We start from the raw sequence: 20615 nt of genomic DNA, 5'->3' as shown, positions 1-20615 counted from the left end.
AGGCTAGTGCATTGAAAATGCTAAATTAGAAGAATGTGATAAATATATAGATCCATAAATACATTGAAAGTATATAGATACATAAAGGAGGTAAGTATATGTAGATTTAAAGATATTGATAGAGGCACAGGATGAGAAATAGGTTAGTGCATTGGATATGCTTTTTCAGGAGAAAAGTAACAGACACACAGATCCAAGTACATGGAAGGTGCATAGATGCACAATGGAAGTATGTACATGTAGACCAAAGATGATATTTATTTATTTATTTTTATTTTTTCTCTCAACAACATATTATTTTACATTTTTATACAAAGTAACACACAAAGATATGTACATATCTATAGTGAAAACAAATGCTTATATACAGAGGGATATGCTGTAAATTTCTATTTGCGTATGGTGCTTATGTGGGGAAGAGCCAAATCTTAAGTAGTTTTCTGAAGATAAGGTGGTTGTCGGTGGACCTTATGTTGGGGGGTAAAGAGTTCCATAGTTTGGCTGCTTGAACAGAGAAGGATGTGCACACATGTTTTTTCTGGTATGGTGGGAGTTTGAGGCGTGATGCTCCTTTAGAGCGGAGGTTCCTTTGCTGAATGTGTTTGGTGATTTTATTCCTGATGAAGAGCGGTCCCATTCCATGTATTGCTTTGTGGGTGATAAAAAGCAGGTGCATACACATACACACAAAAATACGCTCACACGTACACTTTCTGTAAAAGAAATATAAATTTTTATACTAACATTAACCTTTTTCATTTATAAATAGGGAACGAATTTGTTCCATTTCGCATAAAAGAAGAAAAAGAGCCCTATTTAATTGACCATCAGGAGCATAAGCGAGTAGAGAGCGGCCCTGCCACAGGTGAGTTATGCTAATTATCTGTGCTGAATCAAGAGTTATGTCTTTACAGTGTCAGCTCTGAGAGTTCATGTACACACTTGCTTCTATTCTAGGTTTTGCCTCACGGCTGCTGCATAGAGGCAGCACTGAGATGAGGCGTATTGGGGTTATCATATCAAAGGGTTGCCACCATGTTGTTAGGCATTCCACACAACCTGTTGATGTGTTACCTGAAAAGTATAGCTTTCCGCTCTCCTAGCAAGGAGTCCATGTGCAGCAATGCCTGCATTGCCTCTCCTCGCCTGTGGAGATGCACCTGCAAATGCTTCTGCAAGGGCCTCAACTGGCATACCCCTACCTCCACAGAACATCAGATGCCCCTCCTGTGTTGCACTCCTCAAACGCCCTCCCCCACACAGTCCCTTTGGTCTGTATCCCTTTGGGCCTCCAGTCACTTGCAGCTGCTCCTCCACCCTGCACTTCTGCTCCATTCCACCCCCTCCCACATTCCCCTTCAATCTAATTGCTCCCCGCTTTCCCTTCCCCGTCCACCATCAGGAACTCAAAACCTCCCCAGTTCCATCCACACACCTTTCTTCCACCTCTCCCATGCTACGTGAGACACAGGCTTTTGTGGGAGCACTGAGAGGTAGGAGTATCAAAAAGGTGTGGGGGGGGGGAAGCAGCATGTTATGGGAAGAAAGGTAAGGTGAAAAAAGGTGTTCGAGGCATGTGTGCTGTAGATACACATGCTTTGCACACCCCTGCCATCTAGTGTTGGGTTCGGATGTTTGCAAGTTGTTTTTCTTCGAAGAAGTCTTTCCAGTCTCGAGTTAAGGTTACTCCTCCTTTCAGTGAAAGTGCTCATGGGCATCAACTCCATTGTTAGATTGTTTTTTTCCGCCATCGGGTTTGGACGTGTATTGCTGTGCTCCAGTTCAAAACCATTCTTTGGGTTCCCCTCGATGCGCAATCCACTGTACCCTAAACGATATTGTTTTCGTACGCGTTTCCTTGTTCTCCGCATATCGAATTGGTCAACACTTTCTCCATCTTCGATCAAAAACCTCGTGGGCGGCCGTCGGGCGTTGCCAATGGAACAGACTGCATTCCAATTCTGTCCTATGTGCCACACCAAGTACCCGTGCACGACCTACATCATGTTTGTAACTTTTGCCTCTCTCCGGGGGAGCACAAGGATGATGACTGTGACGCTTGTAAATTGTTTCGGTCCATGGAGACTCCCGATCGTCTGGCTCAATGATGAGAAATGCAATGTCAAAGCATTCAACACTCTCCGAATATCTTCTGGAAGAATCTGAGCAAGAAATGATCGAAGCTTCCGCCGCAGTTGAGGAAGAGACTTTCTCTGATCCTGACCTAGAGATCGACCTGGAGTCTGAAGATGTGCCTCCGGGACAAGGTGCTGTGAGTACCAAAGACCGCTTGCCCCCTAAAACCTCTTCCAAAATGCTTACGGCTAAGGCACCACTTCTGCCTTCTGGCCAAGGTTAGCTCCGAGACACTGCTTGTGACTCACCAGCTCGGCACCGAAACAGACAATCAAGCCTTGCGGCTCGGGACAGAGTTGACAAAATCATCTTTGGATCCGAAACCATCGGGATCAAAGTACAAATCTAGTTAAGAGCCGAAACCCTCTGCTCCGAAATAAAAATATATTCAGAACCAAAACCTTCCACTCCCAAGGAAAAGTCGATTTTGATGCCGAAATCCAAGGACAACCTCCCTGAGCCTCCAGAACCAATTTTAGACATTCGTAAGGCCAAATTAGATCCTAAGCAGAAAAAGATTTCTATTAAACCTGATACGGGACATATTTCGGCTAAAACTCCATCAAAACGCAAACTTCCTTTAGAGGACCCTGCCTACATGATTCCTTTGAAGAAGAAGGCCATGGCTACTAGACCTGCTTATACTGCCCCACAACCCTCTCCACCATCTTCTCCCCACTTATAATTGAGGATCCCTATGTATAACACCTCAGGGATCTTCACATATAGATCCAGATGGGGATTATATTGATAAGGACACTCGCTTGCCTGTAGACTCTTGGAATGACTACACCATTGACCCTCCAGGAGAAAATGACCCAGACCTTTATCCTGCAAAGCCATCACTTCCCGACGATAATATGAATTATCAACAACTCATTGCTAGAGCAGCAGAGTCTCATGGGGTGACCTTACATAATGCGTCCTTAAAAAAGGCTTTTTATTTGAAACACTTGAATCCTTACACAGGTCCAGTCAATCACTCTCCATGCTTAAAGGCATGATGAAAGCAATAAGAACAGTTGATGTGGGGGGGGGGACTTGGGGAGACGGCATTGCTCCCCAAGTTCCCGAAGTAGCTCAAGACCTGTCTCTTCGATTGAACTCGGTGATCCGCTCGGATCTGCGCCCCCCCCCCACCCCCACCCCCTTCAGTGCCTTGAGAGGTTGGGGTGCACATCTCCATCATTACACAATTCAGGGTCTCTGGGACTATAAAAACAGGCGTCTCCACAGCCACGATCTCGAGCTTCTAGCAGTATTTCTAGCCCTGAAAACTTCTCAGTCTCATCTCACAGGCAAAGTTGGCCTAGTCCATACAGACAACATGTCAGGGATGTACTATGTACAAAAACAGGGAGGGACACTCTCTCCAACTCTCACTCCTGTCTCAGACGATTTGGAAATGGGCAATCCATCACAAAATTCATCTTCTGGCATAACACCTTCCAGGAGTGATCAATCAAATTGCCGACCTCCTCAGCAGACGGAGGCAGCAAATACAAGAGTGGTAACTTTATCCCCAAGTTCTCCTCCCATACTTTCAACAGTGGGTATACCCACAAAAAGATCTGTTTGCCACAGTAGACAATGCGCAAACTTCCCCTCCAGGTTCCCACGCCCTCTATCCATAGGCAGTGCCCTATGGATGACCTGGTCAGGGATATTGGCCTACGCTTTTCCGCCTCTCCCACTCCTTCCGTTTCTGGTTTGGAAACTCAGGCAAACATCACTCTCACTGATGTTGGTAGCTCCCACATGGGACCGTCAGCCGTGGTACACCACCCTGCTAGAACTGTCAGTAGTGCCACATCAAAAGCTGCATCTCAACCCAGTCTTTTCAGTCAGAACCATGGAAAAATCAAGCATCCAAATCCCAAAGAGCCCAACTTAGCGATTTGGCTCCTAAAGTCATAGAGTTTAGGCATTTACATTTGCCATCAGACTGTATGACTATTCTGAGAGAAGCAAGCAAACCTATCACCAGAGCTTGCTAGGCAGCAAAGTGGAAACGATTTGTTATCTACTGTAACAACGACAAAAGTATTCCCCTAGATGCTTCTGTTCAGAACATTATCTGTTACCTTCTACACTTACAGCAGTGTGGGCTAACTTACACATCTGTTCATTTGCATCTTTCAGGAGTAGCTACGTATTTGCAGAATAGACAGCATTTATCCTTATTTAAAGGTTCTGTCATTAAAGCTTTTATGGAGGGCTTAAAAAGAGTAATACCACGAAGAATCCCTCCTGCACCACTATGGAATCTTAACGTTGTGCTTACAAGGCTTATGGGTCCACCCTTTGAATAATTACACAATTGTGGAGAGGTGTGGCTCACTGGTTAGAGGCGGCAGACCCGGCAGCAGAGAACGGCTGGGACCAGGGTTCAATTCCCGACGCGGCAGGGTTGTGGACCAGGGTCAGCGGACTCGACAATTCTCACCTCGGTGCCTACTCTAACCAGGGATCACACTCGGCAACTCTGGGCATTAAGCTTGCCTCATCTCCACAACGGCCCCCCACAGACGCCTGGGTTGCCTGGTTTCACCTTGGAGATACCCAGAAGGGACCATCTCACAGGGAAAGCCAGGACGGGTTCCCCAGCGGTCTTCAGCGCCGGGACGCTCACGGGCAGCTGTGCGCTTTACAAGTCCAACACATTTACATTTACATTTACAATTATCCTTTGCAGTTTCTTTGATGGAAGGTTTCCTTTCTCATTGCAATCACTTCATTCATTGGTAAGCTACAGGCATTAACCTTAAAAGAACCATTCTTTCAACTACATAAAGATAGGGTAGTTTTTCACACCAATCCCAGATTCCTTCCCAAAGTAGTTTCCGCTTTTCATATCAACCAATCAGTTGAGTTACCTGTGTTCTTTCCTCAACCTGATTCAGTAGCAGAAGGGGCTCTTCATACACTTGATGTCAGAAGAGCTTTATTGTACTATATTGAAAGGACAAAAGATTTTCATAAATCAAAGCAACTGATCGTTTCATTTGCACCACCTTACAAAGGCAATCCTGTCTCTAAATCTAGCATTTCAAGATGGATTGTTAAGCGCATTCAAACTTGCTACTCAAAAGTCAAAAGAACTTTATCTATACCCCCTAGAGTGCATTGTACTCACAAAATAGAGGCATCTATGGCCTTTTTAGGTACCATTCCTATAGCTGACATTTGTAAAGCAGCTACATGGTCTACATCACACAACCAAACAATATCGTGTGGATGTACTAGCACGCCAACCAGCCAATGTAGGGCAAGCAGTGCTAAAGACACTTTTTCAGACAACTGCAACATCTATTTGTTAGCCACCCCTTTGGGAGGATACTGCTATATAGTCTATGCAAAGCATGTGTATCTGCAGTACGCATGCCTCGAACTGATCATTTTTGGTAATTCTTGGCAACATGTCGGCCTGGCACATGGTGGTAATTCCTGGCAGTATACTGGTCCTTGCACGATGCCAGTAGTCCCCGGCAACATGCTCACCCTGGCAAAATAATGGTCATTCCTGGTAAAATACTGGCTCTGGCACAATGTTGGTAAACCCTGGCAACATACAGAAAGTAGTAGTAAGCTTTGGAACTTGCTGGCCCTCACTGGGGCTAATTCTCTTTTTTCTTTCTTTTAGTCTCATATCCCTTTCTGACCATGCTACTTTCGATTTTTACTCGAATGCCTTCCCGTATCCGATACCCATATTTATTTGTGATTTATAATAATAGAGAGGAGTTTTCAGCAAATATAGTTGGTGTAATCATTGGATTCCCAGCATGCTTGCTTTTTAGACATAATACCAATTATTATTATAGTGAGATCTCTCACGCCTAGAACAAGTGCAGCACACAACTGAAGTGCAAAGATCTCTTGCTACCAGAACAAGTGCAGCACACAACAGTAGTGCAAAGATCTCTCGCTACCAGAACAAGTGCAGCACACACGGCCGTAGTGCAAAGATCTCTCACTCCCAGAACAAGTGCAGCACACACTGAAGTGCAAAGATCTCTTGCTACCAGAACAAGTGCAGCACACAACAGTAGTGCAAAGATCTCTCACTCCTAGAACAAGTGCAGCAAACAACTGTAGTGCAAAGATCTCTCACTCCCAGAACAAGTGCAGCACACAACTGTAGTGCAAAGATCTCTTGCTACCAGAACAAGTGCAGCACACAACAGTAGTGCAAAGATCTCTTGCTACCAGAACAAGTGCAGCACACACGGCCGTAGTGCAAAGATCTCTCACTCCCAGAACAAGTGCAGCACACAACAGTAGTGCAAAGATCTCTCGCTACCAGAACAAGTGCAGAACACAACTGTAGTGCAAAGATCTCTCACTCCTAGAACAAGTGCAGCACACAACAGTAGTGCAAAGATCTCTCGCTACCAGAACAAGTGCAGCACACAACTGAAGTGCAAAGATCTCTTGCTACCAGAACAAGTGCAGCACACACGGCCGTAGTGCAAAGATCTCTCACTCCCAGAACAAGTGCAGCACACAACAGTAGTGCAAAGATCTCTCGCTACCAGAACAAGTGCAGCACACAACTGAAGTGCAAAGATCTCTTGCTACCAGAACAAGTGCAGCACACAACAGTAGTGCAAAGATCTCTCGCTACCAGAACAAGTGCAGCACACACGGCCGTAGTGCAAAGATCTCTCACTCCCAGAACAAGTGCAGCACACACTGAAGTGCAAAGATCTCTTGCTACCAGAACAAGTGCAGCACACAACAGTAGTGCAAAGATCTCTTGCTACCAGAACAAGTGCAGCACACACGGCCGTAGTGCAAAGATCTCTCACTCCCAGAACAAGTGCAGCACACATGGCTGAAGTGCAAAGATCTCTCGCTACCAGAACAAGTGCAGCACACATGGCTGAAGTGCAAAGATCTCTCACTCCCAGAACAAGTGCAGCACACATGGCTGAAGTGCAAAGATCTCTCGCGCCCAGAACAAGTGCAGCACACACAGAAGTAGTGCAAAGATCTCTCGCTACCAGAACAAGTGCAGCACACATGGCTGAAGTGCAAAGATCTCTTGCTACCAGAACAAGTGCAGCACACACGGCCGTAGTGCAAAGATCTCTCACTCCCAGAACAAGTGCAGCACACACGGCCGTAGTGCAAAGATCTCTTGCTACCAGAACAAGTGCAGCACACATGGCTGAAGTGCAAAGATCTCTCGCTCCCAGAACAAGTGCAGCACACACAGAAGTAGTGCAAAGATCTCTCGCTACCAGAAAAAGTGCAGCACACACGGAAGTAGTGCAAAGATCTCCCACTCCCAGAACAAGTGCAGCACACACGGCTGTAGTACATGCCTCAACTTTGGACAGGTGTAGCACAGGTGGCAGCAAAAGTTAATCCCTCGCACCAGATCGGTTACCTGGGGCGACAGAAGATTCCTGGCGTCAGCCCCCAAACTTTGGAACAAATTGCCGCACTACATAAAAACAAGTTCCTCTCTTCTGTCATTTCGTAAACAACTGAAGACCTGGCTTTTTAATCATTAAATTCAGTTTTTCCTCTCGGGTAAAATACTGCAGATACCCTAGCGCCGAGACGCCCGTGGGCCATTGATTGCGCTTTAGAAATGTCATTAAATAAATAAATCTCTCACTCCCAGAACAAGTGCAGCACACAACTGTAGTGCAAAGATTTCTCGCTCCCAGAACAAGTGTAGCACACCGCTGTAGTGCAAAGATCTCTTGCTACCAGAACAAGAGCAGCACACAGCTGTAGGGCAAAGTTCTCTCGCTACCAGAACAAGTGTAGCACACACGGCTGAAGTGCAAGGATCTCTCACTCCCAGAACAAGTGCAGCACGCATGACTATAGTGCAAAGATCTCTCACTCCCAGAACAAGTGCAGAATACACAGCTGAAGTGCAAATATCTCTCACTCCCAGAAGAAGTGCAGAATACCCGGCTGAAGTGCAAAGATCTCCCACTCCTAGAACAAGTGCAGCACACACAGCTGTAGTGCATGCCTCTCCTTTAGGACAGGTGTAGCACAGGCGGCAGTAACATTAGTGTGAGGATGTCTTAAAGAAGAAGTGTAGCACACACAACTGGAGAGCAAGCATGTCTCATTTCAGGTGCTGCAAGAACAGCTTCACCGCCTGCAGATACATTGCAGCCAGTGGCTGGCAGTGATGAAAATTCATAAAGTTGGACCATCAAGTAAGCCCAATACCCTGTTGCGTGCATGCAACACTCTTTGCACACGAGGTCGACACTTTCAGTTGACTGCAACAATGTGGATTGAAATAAAATGGTTGGAAATGGCCCTTTTTGCAGGGTTATCCCCAACCATTTTGCTTCTTCCTCCCAATTTTTTCTGACCTGTTTGTGTTGGTTTTAGGACTCTGGGCACTTTACCACTGCTAAGCAGCGCTAAAGTGCATATGCTCTCTGTAAATTGTGTTTTGGATTGGTGTTTCCATGATTGGATATTTGATTTACTTGTTAGTCCCTAGTAAAGTGCACTGAGTGTTCCAGGGCCTGTAAATTAAATAATACTAATGGGCCTACAGCACTGATTGTTCCACCTACTTGAGTAGCCCTGAAAAGGTAACTCAGACGTGCTGTTGCAGAGTCTGCGCGCAGTTTGTAACTGCCATGTTGACTTAGACAGTGCGCACACTTGCCAGTCCCTAACCTTCCCTTTTCTTACATGTCATCCACCCCTAAGGTAGGCCCAAGGTACCCCTGTGGGCAGGGTGCAGTGTATGTGAAAGGTAGGACATGGCCTGGTGTGTGTGGCATGTCCTGATAGTGAATTAAGGCCAATTTCGTTTTTCACTATTGCAAGGCTACCTGTTCCCCATAGGACAGAATGGGTACTTTGTATATAACCTCTTATAAGCATAACTGGCCCGGAGAATCAGGTAAGAAAATAAACCTTAGTATGCCTGAACTCAGAATCTCAAGATGCATCTTTTAGTGAAGGTGATTTTTACATTCTGTGTTCGGAAACACCACTTTTTGAAAGTAGGTATTTTTATTTATTATTATTATCATTTATAGAGCGCACGGCAGCCCCCGACAGGGGTGTCCCGGCGCTTGCAACGGAAGGGGAGGGAGGCTAAAAGTATCATGGGAGGTTAAATAACCAGGTTTTCAAAGCTTTCCTAAACAGTCTCTCTGTCTTGGCTTTCCTGACACATGCAGGCATGGTGTTCCACAGTGCAGCTGTCTTAACCGTGAATGAACTACCACCAAAGCGGGCTTTTTTATATCGGGGAACAGATACATGTTCTTGATTATTGGATCTCAAGGATCTGGTCTGGGTATATTTCTGTACTCTCACTTTGAGATATTTAGGACCTTTCTCTGTCAGAGCTCTGTGTGCTATGGTTAGAGCTTTGAATTCTATTCTTCTCTTTACTGGGAGCCAGTGGAGGGCTCCGTAGGTGAGGGGAGATGTGATGACGAAGTGGGATGTCCTTGATCAGCCTTGCAGCTGAGTTTTGAATAATCTGTAATTTCCTAATTAAATAGGCAGGGAGGCCTAGATAAAGACTGTTGGCGTAATCTAATTGTGAAGTGATCAGGGCATGCACCACTGTCTTCCTGCTGTCCATCGGGAGAAAGTGAAGAAATCTACGGAGCGTTTTCAGTTTCCAGAAACATTGCGAGGATACATAATTAACATGTGCTTTGCCAGAGAGAGCAGAATCAAATTTAATGCCGAGGTTTTTTGCAACCTGCGCAGGTGGAGGGTTCAGCTCTCTCGGCCAACACATCTCTGCTCTTGGTGGTTGTGCCTGATTAAAGAAAAGCACCTCAGTTTTATCCGTATTTAACTTCAGACAGTTGTCTGTCATCCAAGAGGCGATATTAAGCAGACACTGCCTGAAGTTGGAAACAGCTGCCTCTGTGTTCTCTTTAAAGGAGAACACCAGCTGGGTGTCGTCCGCGTAGGATATAGCCTTGACATCCCATTCCTCCACCAGATAGGCCAGTGAGGCAATGTAGGCATTAAAGAGGGTGGGACTTAATGCCGACCCTTGAGGCACTCCACATGTAAGAGATTTTGCTGATGAAATGTGGGGATGGAGGGAAATTAACTGGTGCCTATCTTCCAAGAATGAGTTGAACCAGGCAAGCACAGTGCCCGCTATACCCATATTTTCTAACCTTTTAATCAATATCCGGTGGGAGACCGTATCAATATCCGGCTCAGTCATCCCGTGTGCCTCTGCTGGAATGTGGATTGCCTGTCTGGGTTTTGGATGACAGAAGACTGGGGAGCTGGAGTGGCGCCAGATAGTCTAGGTAGGTCAGGAAAGGGCTGAATAGACCTGGACCGCAATTGGGGAATGGGGAAGGAGATTTCCTTGCACCTCAAAGGGCCTGGTCTGCCTCTCACCATGCCGTCTCCACCTCATGCCATGAAGTCACACCTGAGAAGGCAAAACTGGTTCTGGCTGGGCACAGACACTGTATGCCTAAGAGATCAAAGGATTTTGGGATATAAATATTAGGACCCATACCCCTGAACTTTAGAACTCTTTTGGACCAAGAAGACTGCCAAGAAGAAGAGTTGGAGAAGCTGTGAGGAGGAACTACCACTTTGCTGTGTTGGCCTGCAGTGGCTGCTTCTGTCTTGGGCAGTGAATGGACTGGACTGAACTTTCTGCAATCTACTTTGGGAGTTTCTCCAATGGCTAGAGGTAGAGATTTCTCCCTTTTCAAGAAGTCTCAGGAACAGCAAAGACTTCAAGCTCTTCTTCCCTCAGCACTGGGGACTGTGTGTTTTGTGCTGCAACAGAAGAAAAAGCAACACAACGCCACTGTCGATGCCACTGCTAACTCCTTGTCCTGTAGGATCCGCAGAGGGCACCACCGCAACTCCACATTGTGACCCTGGTCCCACCAACGATGCCTGCTGATGCCACCACCGAGCCGCTGCTCGCACATAGACCTGTGGGCACTGCACTCCACACCGCCTCGCTTCAAGACGAGGCCTTGGTATCCCCGACGACGACGATCCACGCCAAAATTGACACCGCTTTTTCCACCGTGGTATGAGGGCACCGCTCGTAAAGTTCATGACGCACCGCCCTCATCCCGCACCGCAACCTTGGCCTACCAACACCAGCGCCATCGACTCCAGTTCTTCAGCCGACGACAGCGCTTCAGCAACGACGGCGCTGCTGCTTGCACCGCGACTTGACAGCAATGCGACGAGCACCACATTCACTTCGCACTGCAGTTCGAGGGCACCGCAAGTAATGTTCACGACGCAACGCCCTCATCCTGCACCGTAGCCTTGGCCTACCGGCGCCATCGACTCCAGTTCGTCAGACGACGACAGCGCTTCAGCAACGACGGCGCTGCTGCTTGCACCGCGACCTGACAGCAGCGCGATGAGCACCGCATTCACTACACACTGCAACCCTGTTCTCACAGACGACGCCATCTGATGCCGCCACCGAGCCGCTGCTCTCACCGTGACCTGAGGGCACCGCACCACAGCAACCGACGCCTGCGCTCCTGACTTCAACAAAGAGGAGTTCGATCTGCAACGCGTGTGACTTCAAGGGCCCGATGACTCCGGAACCGACCTCCGGAACCGACGCCTGCAGACGCCGTGCTTTCAGAAGCTCAACGAGAGGTCGCCGACGCCCTGCATTTCTAAAAGGTACTGTTTGCGGGTTTTCCCGACACCATAGCTGGCCCGTGACACCGCGGTCTGCCATAACTGTTTTGATTTGTTTGCTCACGATGCCGTGATAGCCCCGGACGGAGCTATCAACATCAAGGAACTGTTTTTCAAGCATATTTCGATAACCGAAGTACTGTATTGTGAGTTTTTATCGTATTTGGTCATGTCTTAAGTATATAAAAATATTGGATATTTTTCTAAACTGGTGTGGGGTCCTTTTGTGTGCTTATACTGTATTACTGTTGGTTACGTGCAAATGCTTTACACACTGCTCCAAGATCGGCCTGACTGCTCGTCCCAAGCTGCCAAGGGGATTAGCAGGGGTTATTTTAGGAGTGTAACTCCCTTTTCCTGACTAGAGTTGTGGTTTCTGTGTGGCTTTGGCGCATGCCCTAGTCTACCAAAAATCCAATTTCTAACAACAATGCACTGCAATTTAAAGTTTTAAATTATGTAGAACGAATAAAGCGTCTCCTCTTAAGAGAAAGCGAAAATATGAAACCCATCAACTGCAGTTACACAAGAATTAAGACCAATTATGCAACGTAATGTGGATTTGTGGCGAGTCAGCTTGTCACCCGTGAGGGTATCTAGTTGCTGAGTAGGTTCGATGCAGATGTGTGGTTGTGGCAAGAATGGCAAGGAGGATCAGGTGAAGAGCCAGGGTTTGAGTTTTTTGTGAAATTTCATGAGCGATGTGGTTGTACTGATGTGCTGGGGGCGGTTGTTCCAGTACTTGGCTTGCGGGTAGGAGAAAGATCGGCTCCCTGTCTTGCTTCTGTGGAGACGGGATGAGGGGGAGCGTGAGTGATGCAGAGCGTAGGTTCATGGTAGGCTGGTTGAAGCGAAGGCGGTAGTTGAGATAGGTGTGGGTGAGCATCTTAAACTGGCAGCGTTTCTGAGTAGGGAGCCAGTGTAGTTCTCAGAGGTGAGGTGTGATTTGCGTGCAGCGAGGAAGGTTGAATACTAGTCTGACTGCGTCGTTTTGGATCATTTGTAGCTTGTGGATCAGGTAGGCGGACCTGCTGTAGGAGAGCATGTTGCCATTGTTTAGTCTGCTTGTGATGACGGTCTGGGTGTCGGTCTCGGGGGAGACATTTAAAGATTATTTAAGCATGTAGGGAATGTGAAAGCAGACTGAGGTGACAGAGTTGATTTGATGTCTCCTAGTGAGGTTGGTGTCCAAGATGATGCCTAGATTTCTGGTGTGGTCCAAGGGTGAGGGAGTGGGGCCGGGTTCTATGGGCCACCAGGTAGAATCCTGTGGTGAGCTCTTGTGCAGAAGATTAGAATGTCTGTGTTGTTTGAGTTGAGTTTGAGGCAATTAACCTCAATCCAGGTGGCTATGTTGGACATGCGTAGTTTGAAGTTACTTTTGGAGGTGTTAATATCCTCTGAGAGGTTTAGAATGCGTTGGGTGTCATCGGCGTATGAGATGAGGTTGAGACTGTGGGTCCTAATGATGCTTGCTAGTGGAGTCCTGTATAAGTTGAAGAGCATGGAGCTGAGTGAGGAGTCTTGAGGGACCCCGCAGATGATGGCCTTAGGTTCTAAGTTGAACAGTGGGAGTCTAACCCGTTGTGTTCTTCCGGACAGGAAGGAGGCTGTCCACTTGAGAGCTGCTCCTTAAATCCCTGCTATCTCTGCCGACCTATGGCTGAACTCCCCATCAGTCATTACTACAGCTTCAGTCAACAGTCTTGTGCTCTGTGTTCACATAATTACATTGTTTTTCCTCAATGTGCTTGTTCTCAGTAAAATGGATATCAACAAACAACGGTTTGAACATTTTGAATGGGTAACTGTTACACAAGCATCAGTGTTCTGCGGTTCTGCAATAGAAAGCTGAACAGACGTGTTTTTTTTAACCTATGCTAATTGCTTGGCATATATGTAATAGTCTAGACTGTGAAAGAAAATGTTATCTTTATGTGTATTTACTTTTAAGAGTAATGCTATTAACTATTATTTCATTCCAGCAATTACTGGAGGCATGAAAAAGCCAAAAAGATTGTCAGACTTTATGCGTCCTACCATCCTGAAACCATCCCGTAAACTTTCCTTGGGAAAAACAAACATTAAGTTACTGCAAAGCTTCCAAAGGGGAGCAACCCCCCGGAGCCAGCAGCTCTCAGATGGTTATTGGGAACCACATTTAGAGAAGACCCTTAAGCGTGAAGATGACTTCAACAATCCCGAACACTTCAATTTATATCAAGGGAAGTCCAAACTGGGCACATCACAGAAATATGAGTGTGTAAACAGTCACACGAATTCACAGATTCTTCAAGGTCTTCCAAGCACAGAGCCAACTCAGACGCCGCCCACAACCACAGAAAGTGAGAAAAGCTACAGTCGAAGGGGCGACCTTATGAGACGCATGGGAGCACTTTCTGGAGTCCGGCCATATGCATGTACTGATTGCGAGAAAGTATTCTTTCACAAGGCGAATCTTATCAAGCATTATAGAACACACACCGGCGAAAAGCCATGCGCATGTCCTTTCTGTCATAAACGATTCAGTCGTAAAGATAACTTGACTAGACATATCAGAATGCACACTGGAGAGAAACCGTACAGCTGCACTGAATGTGGCAAAAGCTTCACTTGGAAAGATAGTTTTAACCAACATAAAAGAAAACACACTGGAGAGGATCCACTCCCAAAGAAAGACATGGACAGGCAGGAACAATAATTCAAACAACACTGAAAAAACAGAGTTAGAGCAAATGGTACTGGAAATATAATAATACAAAAACTAACAATAATGATGTCTATTTATGGAGCATTTCTGTTGATTGAATCGTCTGTCTGCTTTATACGAGGTGTTATAATTTTGTGAATGAAGAATTATTCATATGAATGGAGCAAATAGCAATAGGAATTATGTTAAGTACATCAAATCAGATGATTATACCGGAGCACACGTTAACAGAGCGTTATGACTCCAAGTAGTCCGCAAATAGTCCAATGAAAATGGCTGGTTTATTACAGCCTCGAGCGGCAACCTCACACCATGAGAATACTCTTATCACATCTTGAAAATTATGAGAACTGAGAGTGTAATTAGCCGAGGAACACAACTGTGATCCCAGTAATTCCATAATATAAACAACCACACACAAGACTTAATGAATTATGGGCTTGAGCAGGAGGATGCTGTGTTCCATTTTGATCAATACGAAGCACTCACACCCATGAAAATCAGCGAATGAGGAGGCCCACGAGGCTCCAGAGAACGCAAGATAGTATTCTTAAGACAATGACCCTGATAGTTGACCGTTCTCCTCTTTTACAGTGGTTTATTAAAGACATACGTTCTGCGTTCTCAGTAGACTCTCGACATTCAGACCTCCATCCACCCACAAACAAAAGTTTATAATTTACAAATTCAGTGTTGAAAACCCCATGTGGTTTCAAGTAGTTCATTGGCACACATATAGCACACACTCTACCCTGGTTGGAAACCTCTAACGCCAAACCTTGTCTTCCAACAACCATACAAACCCACCTCCCTAAAACTCCGCAATAGAAATGAGCTTCTCTGTTCTCAGCTGGCTTCATGCTTCTCCTCCAGGTCGCTCCTCTGGCTCATTCTCTGAATTGTTAAATTATTTTACTCCTTCCCAATCCCACAGTTTTTTGTTGTCATAAACTCTGCTGCCCTAGAAATACTTGTGTCCTAAATAAATCCTTATAAAAAATATAGCCTATTTAGAGAGAACGGGTTTGAAAGAATATTAAACAAAGAGAAAAGTTGTTGCATTTGTAGAAAGAGAGAAGTGGATGGAAATTAGGACAGAATGCTGGACAAATGAATTGAAGCATTGTGGATATATAATGTGCATATCATCCAATTCTATTCACGTACAGTGTTTAAAGATGTGCAAAAATATAAGCTGCATTGAGCCCTGCTCCTGATTTTAAGTGCCAACATTTACAAAACCTCAGACCCTAGTACAAGTGACTGCCCCCATCACCACTCTTATAAAGGATGCTAGAAACATTGTTTTCCAGTGCTGTCTTGTAGTGTGATAGCTACTGGTTCTCTTTCACTGGTTTCATAAACTTGATTTATTATGATTTTGACTCTGCTGAGGGTCATTCGTCGTTCCTTTCTCCCAGCTTTAGATCTTTCACGAATCCCTGCAGTTGGTTTCCCTCAATGTGGAACAGATAGATCAATAAATAACACCCCAAACTTCCTCTACAGATCTTTACAAGAGCTGGGGACAGACTGGCAGAGTCTTACTACAGCCGTTTTACTAAACATGAGACAAATAAACCATTCCACAGACAACGTTCCTCTTCATTCGCTACTCTTCATTTATTATATTGATGGTATTTGGACAGCCTGCGTCTGTCCCAAGGGCAGGGCAGTGCGTGTCATAGTAACTGGAATGCACACCTGGTGAGCATGGTTACTGTGCGCCCAGGTGTCTATCGTTCACAGTCGGGGGGTCAAGAAGGAAAATCTTTGTGGAAGGAAAGTGAAGGACTCATGTTGTATGGGGACGGGGAGCGATTGATTAGACCCAAAACATAACAAAATGGAAAACACGGCCAACAATTATATATTTTCTTTATTTTAATTTCTGGTGCAAAAATTCATTTGGTAGGAAATATGCAAATGTGTATGTTTCTTGTGAGGTATGGCCGGAAGGTGGAGAATAAGTATAACCTCATTAAAACTAATGTATGCCTGGGAGAGAGGAGCAAGGTGGTCAAGGGGAGAAAGTACAAGTTGGGGGAGTGGGCTGTCGGTGAGTAAATGCTAAGGATTGCAGCATTCTAAAAACTTGGGCTCCCTCCTCTAGTAGGGAGCCCAAGTTTTTGATCAACAACATGATTCCGTAGAGAACCCAAACGGCGCCTAAGAGAAGCTCAGGGTTTACACAAACTTTATTATGAATAGGAAGGCTTGCTTTTTGTTGAAAATGAACCTCTCACAGTCTCCAACTTCGGCATGTGTATCCGATGGAGTGGCATTGTGCACAGGAATAGCTTCACACCAAATATATAGATATACATGGGCAGCTTTAAGATAGAATCGGTACATTAATGCATTAACTGTAAATATCTGAACACTGTTTATTTGGTGTCCTGACCCCTGACTTGCTACGGGTAGCCTTATGGTGCCCCTTGCAATGTTTATCGAACTTAGGTTTGCTGACTTCTTCCTATCACAGAGATACATCATATTTTTAAATATTGTAAATAGTAACAAATGTGGAATTAAGTTTTGAGAGAGAATCGCTCTTTTTAGACACGAGCGCCTGTAAAGAACAAAAACATTCCCCACCAGCTGCCTGTTAAAGAAGCACTGTAAGAAAACTTCTGCTTTTAGTTTGAGAGATTAGGGCCAGAGAAAACTATAACATTCCATGATTCAAATATGAGGACCATTGGTGTCATTGCAAATTTAATTCATCTGGAGATATAAAATCTTTTTAGTGAATTCCTTTCACTGGAGGGAGCGATGAATGTTGCAAAGGCCCAGAACACATAGCCTCTGGACGAAAACAGCGTTTGTCCCATGTAAATGTGAATTAACTGGTTCAGGCAACTCCACGCTAGCAGCAAATCTAATAGGTATAAAAACAAGAACATTTGAGACATCACAGAAGGACCATATCCTGTTAAAAGAAGAGCTAGGCTTTACTGGATCCAAAAGAAGTTTAACAACTGCAGCAACTTGACACTAAAAGGATCACGCGATCTTCAGGGAGGAATAATATATTTTATGTAATAATTAGCGTTGATTTGCTATTCCTGAACCACCCTCTTCAAACATTGCTTCCAAGTTGCCTTTCTTTGATAACCCCATGAAACTGCTGGCATGATTGCAAGAGACATTCCAAGCACACGCCTTACTACAAGAACCTCTAGAAACTGATGCCGTCCTGGAGCGGCTGCGTTGGGCGAGAGTCAGGCTAACGGCTTCTATAAGACTCAGTTGCACCCCTTGGGGTTGCCTTGTGATTCACAACCTGTCATATCGAAAGCGCGAGGCGTGGCTCCATGTGTCTGTTGTCCTGCAGGTGGCAGTGCTTTTTTCGGTCACATCCTCCAAGATCCTCGCTTACAACGCATCTGGGCAACACCGTTACTTCCACTTGAATGATTTGAGGATTAAGAAGTCCAAGTCTTTCCGGGTTGTGGATCTGCTCAGGGAGTTGGTTGCTGCAAGCAGAGTCCTGCATTGAGCCCTTCAAGGTAGTACAGATGATCAAAGACTTGAAACCATTTCTGGAATGACGTGACCTGATATTACTTCATTCCAATAAGTCACATTTCTTTTTGGTCCTGGTTCGGTCCATGCCATGACATGCTGGGTGATACTTTTCTTTTACCTCGGGCTGTGTAGGCGATGAAAGATTGACATTAGCAATCCTTGTGAATTTGCATAGATATTACCTTATGGATTCATGTGATGTCTCAAAATTATAATGCATTAGTACTTAATGTAAATACAAGTATGTGTGATTTAGTCATGCAGGATACTTTGGACTTTAAATAAAACCAGTAGTGTAAAATTAATGAATGTTTCAGGTTGTTTTAATAAGGCACTCAAAGCAGAAAAGTACATGTTGACTCTACAAAATACTCTTAACAATATCAGCAAGTAATTTACATAAAGTGCACTGTACCCTTCCAAGCGCTGGAGCTGATCTTAAGCTGTCGAGCGAGACAGCCTGAGCTCTACTGAGAGAAAGTGGCGAGGAACAGAGCTTGGGTGTGAAGTTGATGATGTCCAGTAAAGCTGAAATGAGAAGGTTTGGGGCCATTAAGAGCTTCCAATGGAGCCATTAACTTGAGTTAACAGCCCTATCGGAACTACAGGTTGTCAAGTTTCACCTAGAGATTCTGGCTGCTAAAGGCAGGGTGGGGTGCGGCATCGAAGACTGGATTCCTGGTACCTTTGCGAATTCCTGATTACACCGTGAAACCTCCGAGTTCTCCTTGTAATCCCTGGTAATTCCGCACCCACCGAGGTGTCAGTACTAGGGAGGGGTAGGCTAGTGGACGAACCCAAGGCACTGGACATGAAGCACCTTTGGTGCAATAAGGGCTTTTGGCTCCTCCTTGAGTGAGGTTTGAAATGTACTTGGAGGAAGGTGACTATCAACCTCGAAATGATTCTTGACGTGTTTGACTTCGTCAGAGAAGTACTCGTAAGCACCTACCGACTTTGCCAACATCAGCATGACGAATGGTAAATCACAGCCTCACTGGAATTGTGTTTTTAGGCCTGTAGCATCATAGGTCTAGTCGCAACTGCAGTCTTGCAGTAATTCAAGTAATCGGAGGTTGTGGGACCTGCAAGGAGCTTCACCAATACACTACAGCAAGGAGCTTTACCAATACACTACAGCATTAAGAGTCTGAGCTCTTATATTCTTCCAAGAAGGCGTATGTCAGCGTGCCACTGGAATATGGCGACTCAATTAGAGGGAATGAGTCTTGTGACATTTACAAATTCTATACCATACTGGAAAGAGTGACTGCAGTTTATTATTATTTTTTTATTAATGTGCACTTGTATTCTAACGGAAAAGAAGAAAACTTGTGCCATAACAGTGAATCGCCTTACTTTTTCATTACTACTTTACATCCAGAATTCTGCATCAACTCCTGAAGATTCCATGTTTATCTCTGCATTCTGCTCAGGGGAGTTTCCCCATTTATGTATTTCAGGAGTTTCCAAGCACTGCCTGCTTTGTTTGCTCTGCAGTGGGTGGGATTCTTATGGTTGGCTAAGATTATCTTAAGCACCACATTATATTCATGGAAACGTTTTCCGGCATATTTTTCTCTTCCCTCATTGTGGTTGCACGGGGACACGTTTCGCAGCACGAGGAATTGAACCTTGAGATGGGCTCAGATGATCTCTTAGACACATTTCACTTCCCACACTTGTCTACACTGCTGATCTTCTGACTTTCAGAGATCCACCCGAGTGCGTAAGCAAAACACTCGCAAATTACCACCCTCTTTAAGATGCAGTCGCAATTTAGAAGGGGTCCCTCAGACCTCAGTTTGGGCTTGAGCAAAGTCTCCCTCTGGATGCAGAAGACACCTGCTCAAATTTAATGGTGATAAAACTGAAGTCATGATCTTAGGCAAAAGGCCTGATCTCTGGGGGCCTCAGCATTGCCCCCCCAAACTGGGAGCTCTTCTCATGTTTGTTAGTAGTTTTAAGAACCTACAGTTCATCGTGGATGAGTCACTATCTATGAAACAACAAGTGGCCAAGGTGACATCTACCTGCTTTGCAGTCTTGCAGTTGTTAAAAAAAATCCTAAGGCTGAGTCCCCTCCCAGCTCAGAGAACAGTGATCCAAGCTCCTGTGATTTCAAGTCTAGATTACGGTAACGTCCTGTATCTGAGAGCAGATACATCCGCCATCCATAGACTGCAATGAGTGCAGAATGCAGCGGCAAGGCTTCTCTATCGCCTACTCAAGTTCCCCTCGGACTCCGGGATTTTGCGTCACTTACACTGGCTGACTATGTCGAACCGTGTTAAGCTCAAAGTACTGTGCTATATTTTCAAGGTCAAATTGGGATCTGCCCCTAAATAGAGCATCCTTCTCGTCACTTGAGATCACTGGTCGAAGTGGAGGAAAAAAAGTATGGTAACTGCTGGTGGAGAATCCGAGGGCGGGAATAACCCGTGGATTGGGTCAGTGGGCGGAGTCAGAGGTGTGGCCAGAAAGAGCAAAACATCCCAATTTTTAGTATTTGTTTGGTATTTCACTGACCAGTTACAGCTTATTACATTATTTAATTCAACCA

At 45.3% G+C, this 20615-nt stretch overlaps 1 protein-coding gene across 2 annotated transcripts in view; it reads left to right on the top strand.

The window, feature by feature from the left end:
• The window catches only part of LOC144782525 (uncharacterized), an 87513-nt gene extending 69158 nt beyond the window's left edge, over positions 1 to 18355 (top strand). For both annotated transcript variants that reach the window (XM_078661933.1, XM_078661934.1), the window contains exons 5-6: positions 770 to 865; positions 13797 to 18355. In XM_078661933.1, coding sequence (XP_078518059.1) covers positions 770 to 865; positions 13797 to 14512 — 812 coding nt within the window. In that variant the 3' untranslated portion in view covers positions 14513 to 18355. The remainder of the gene's footprint in view (positions 1 to 769; positions 866 to 13796) is intronic.
• Positions 18356 to 20615: the final 2260 nt, after the last annotated feature.

This window comes from Lissotriton helveticus, chromosome 9 (genome assembly GCF_964261635.1).
Source record: "Lissotriton helveticus chromosome 9, aLisHel1.1, whole genome shotgun sequence".
In the NCBI taxonomy this organism is placed as follows: domain Eukaryota; kingdom Metazoa; phylum Chordata; class Amphibia; order Caudata; family Salamandridae; genus Lissotriton; species Lissotriton helveticus.
This window is presented reverse-complemented; position numbering and strand designations above follow the sequence as displayed.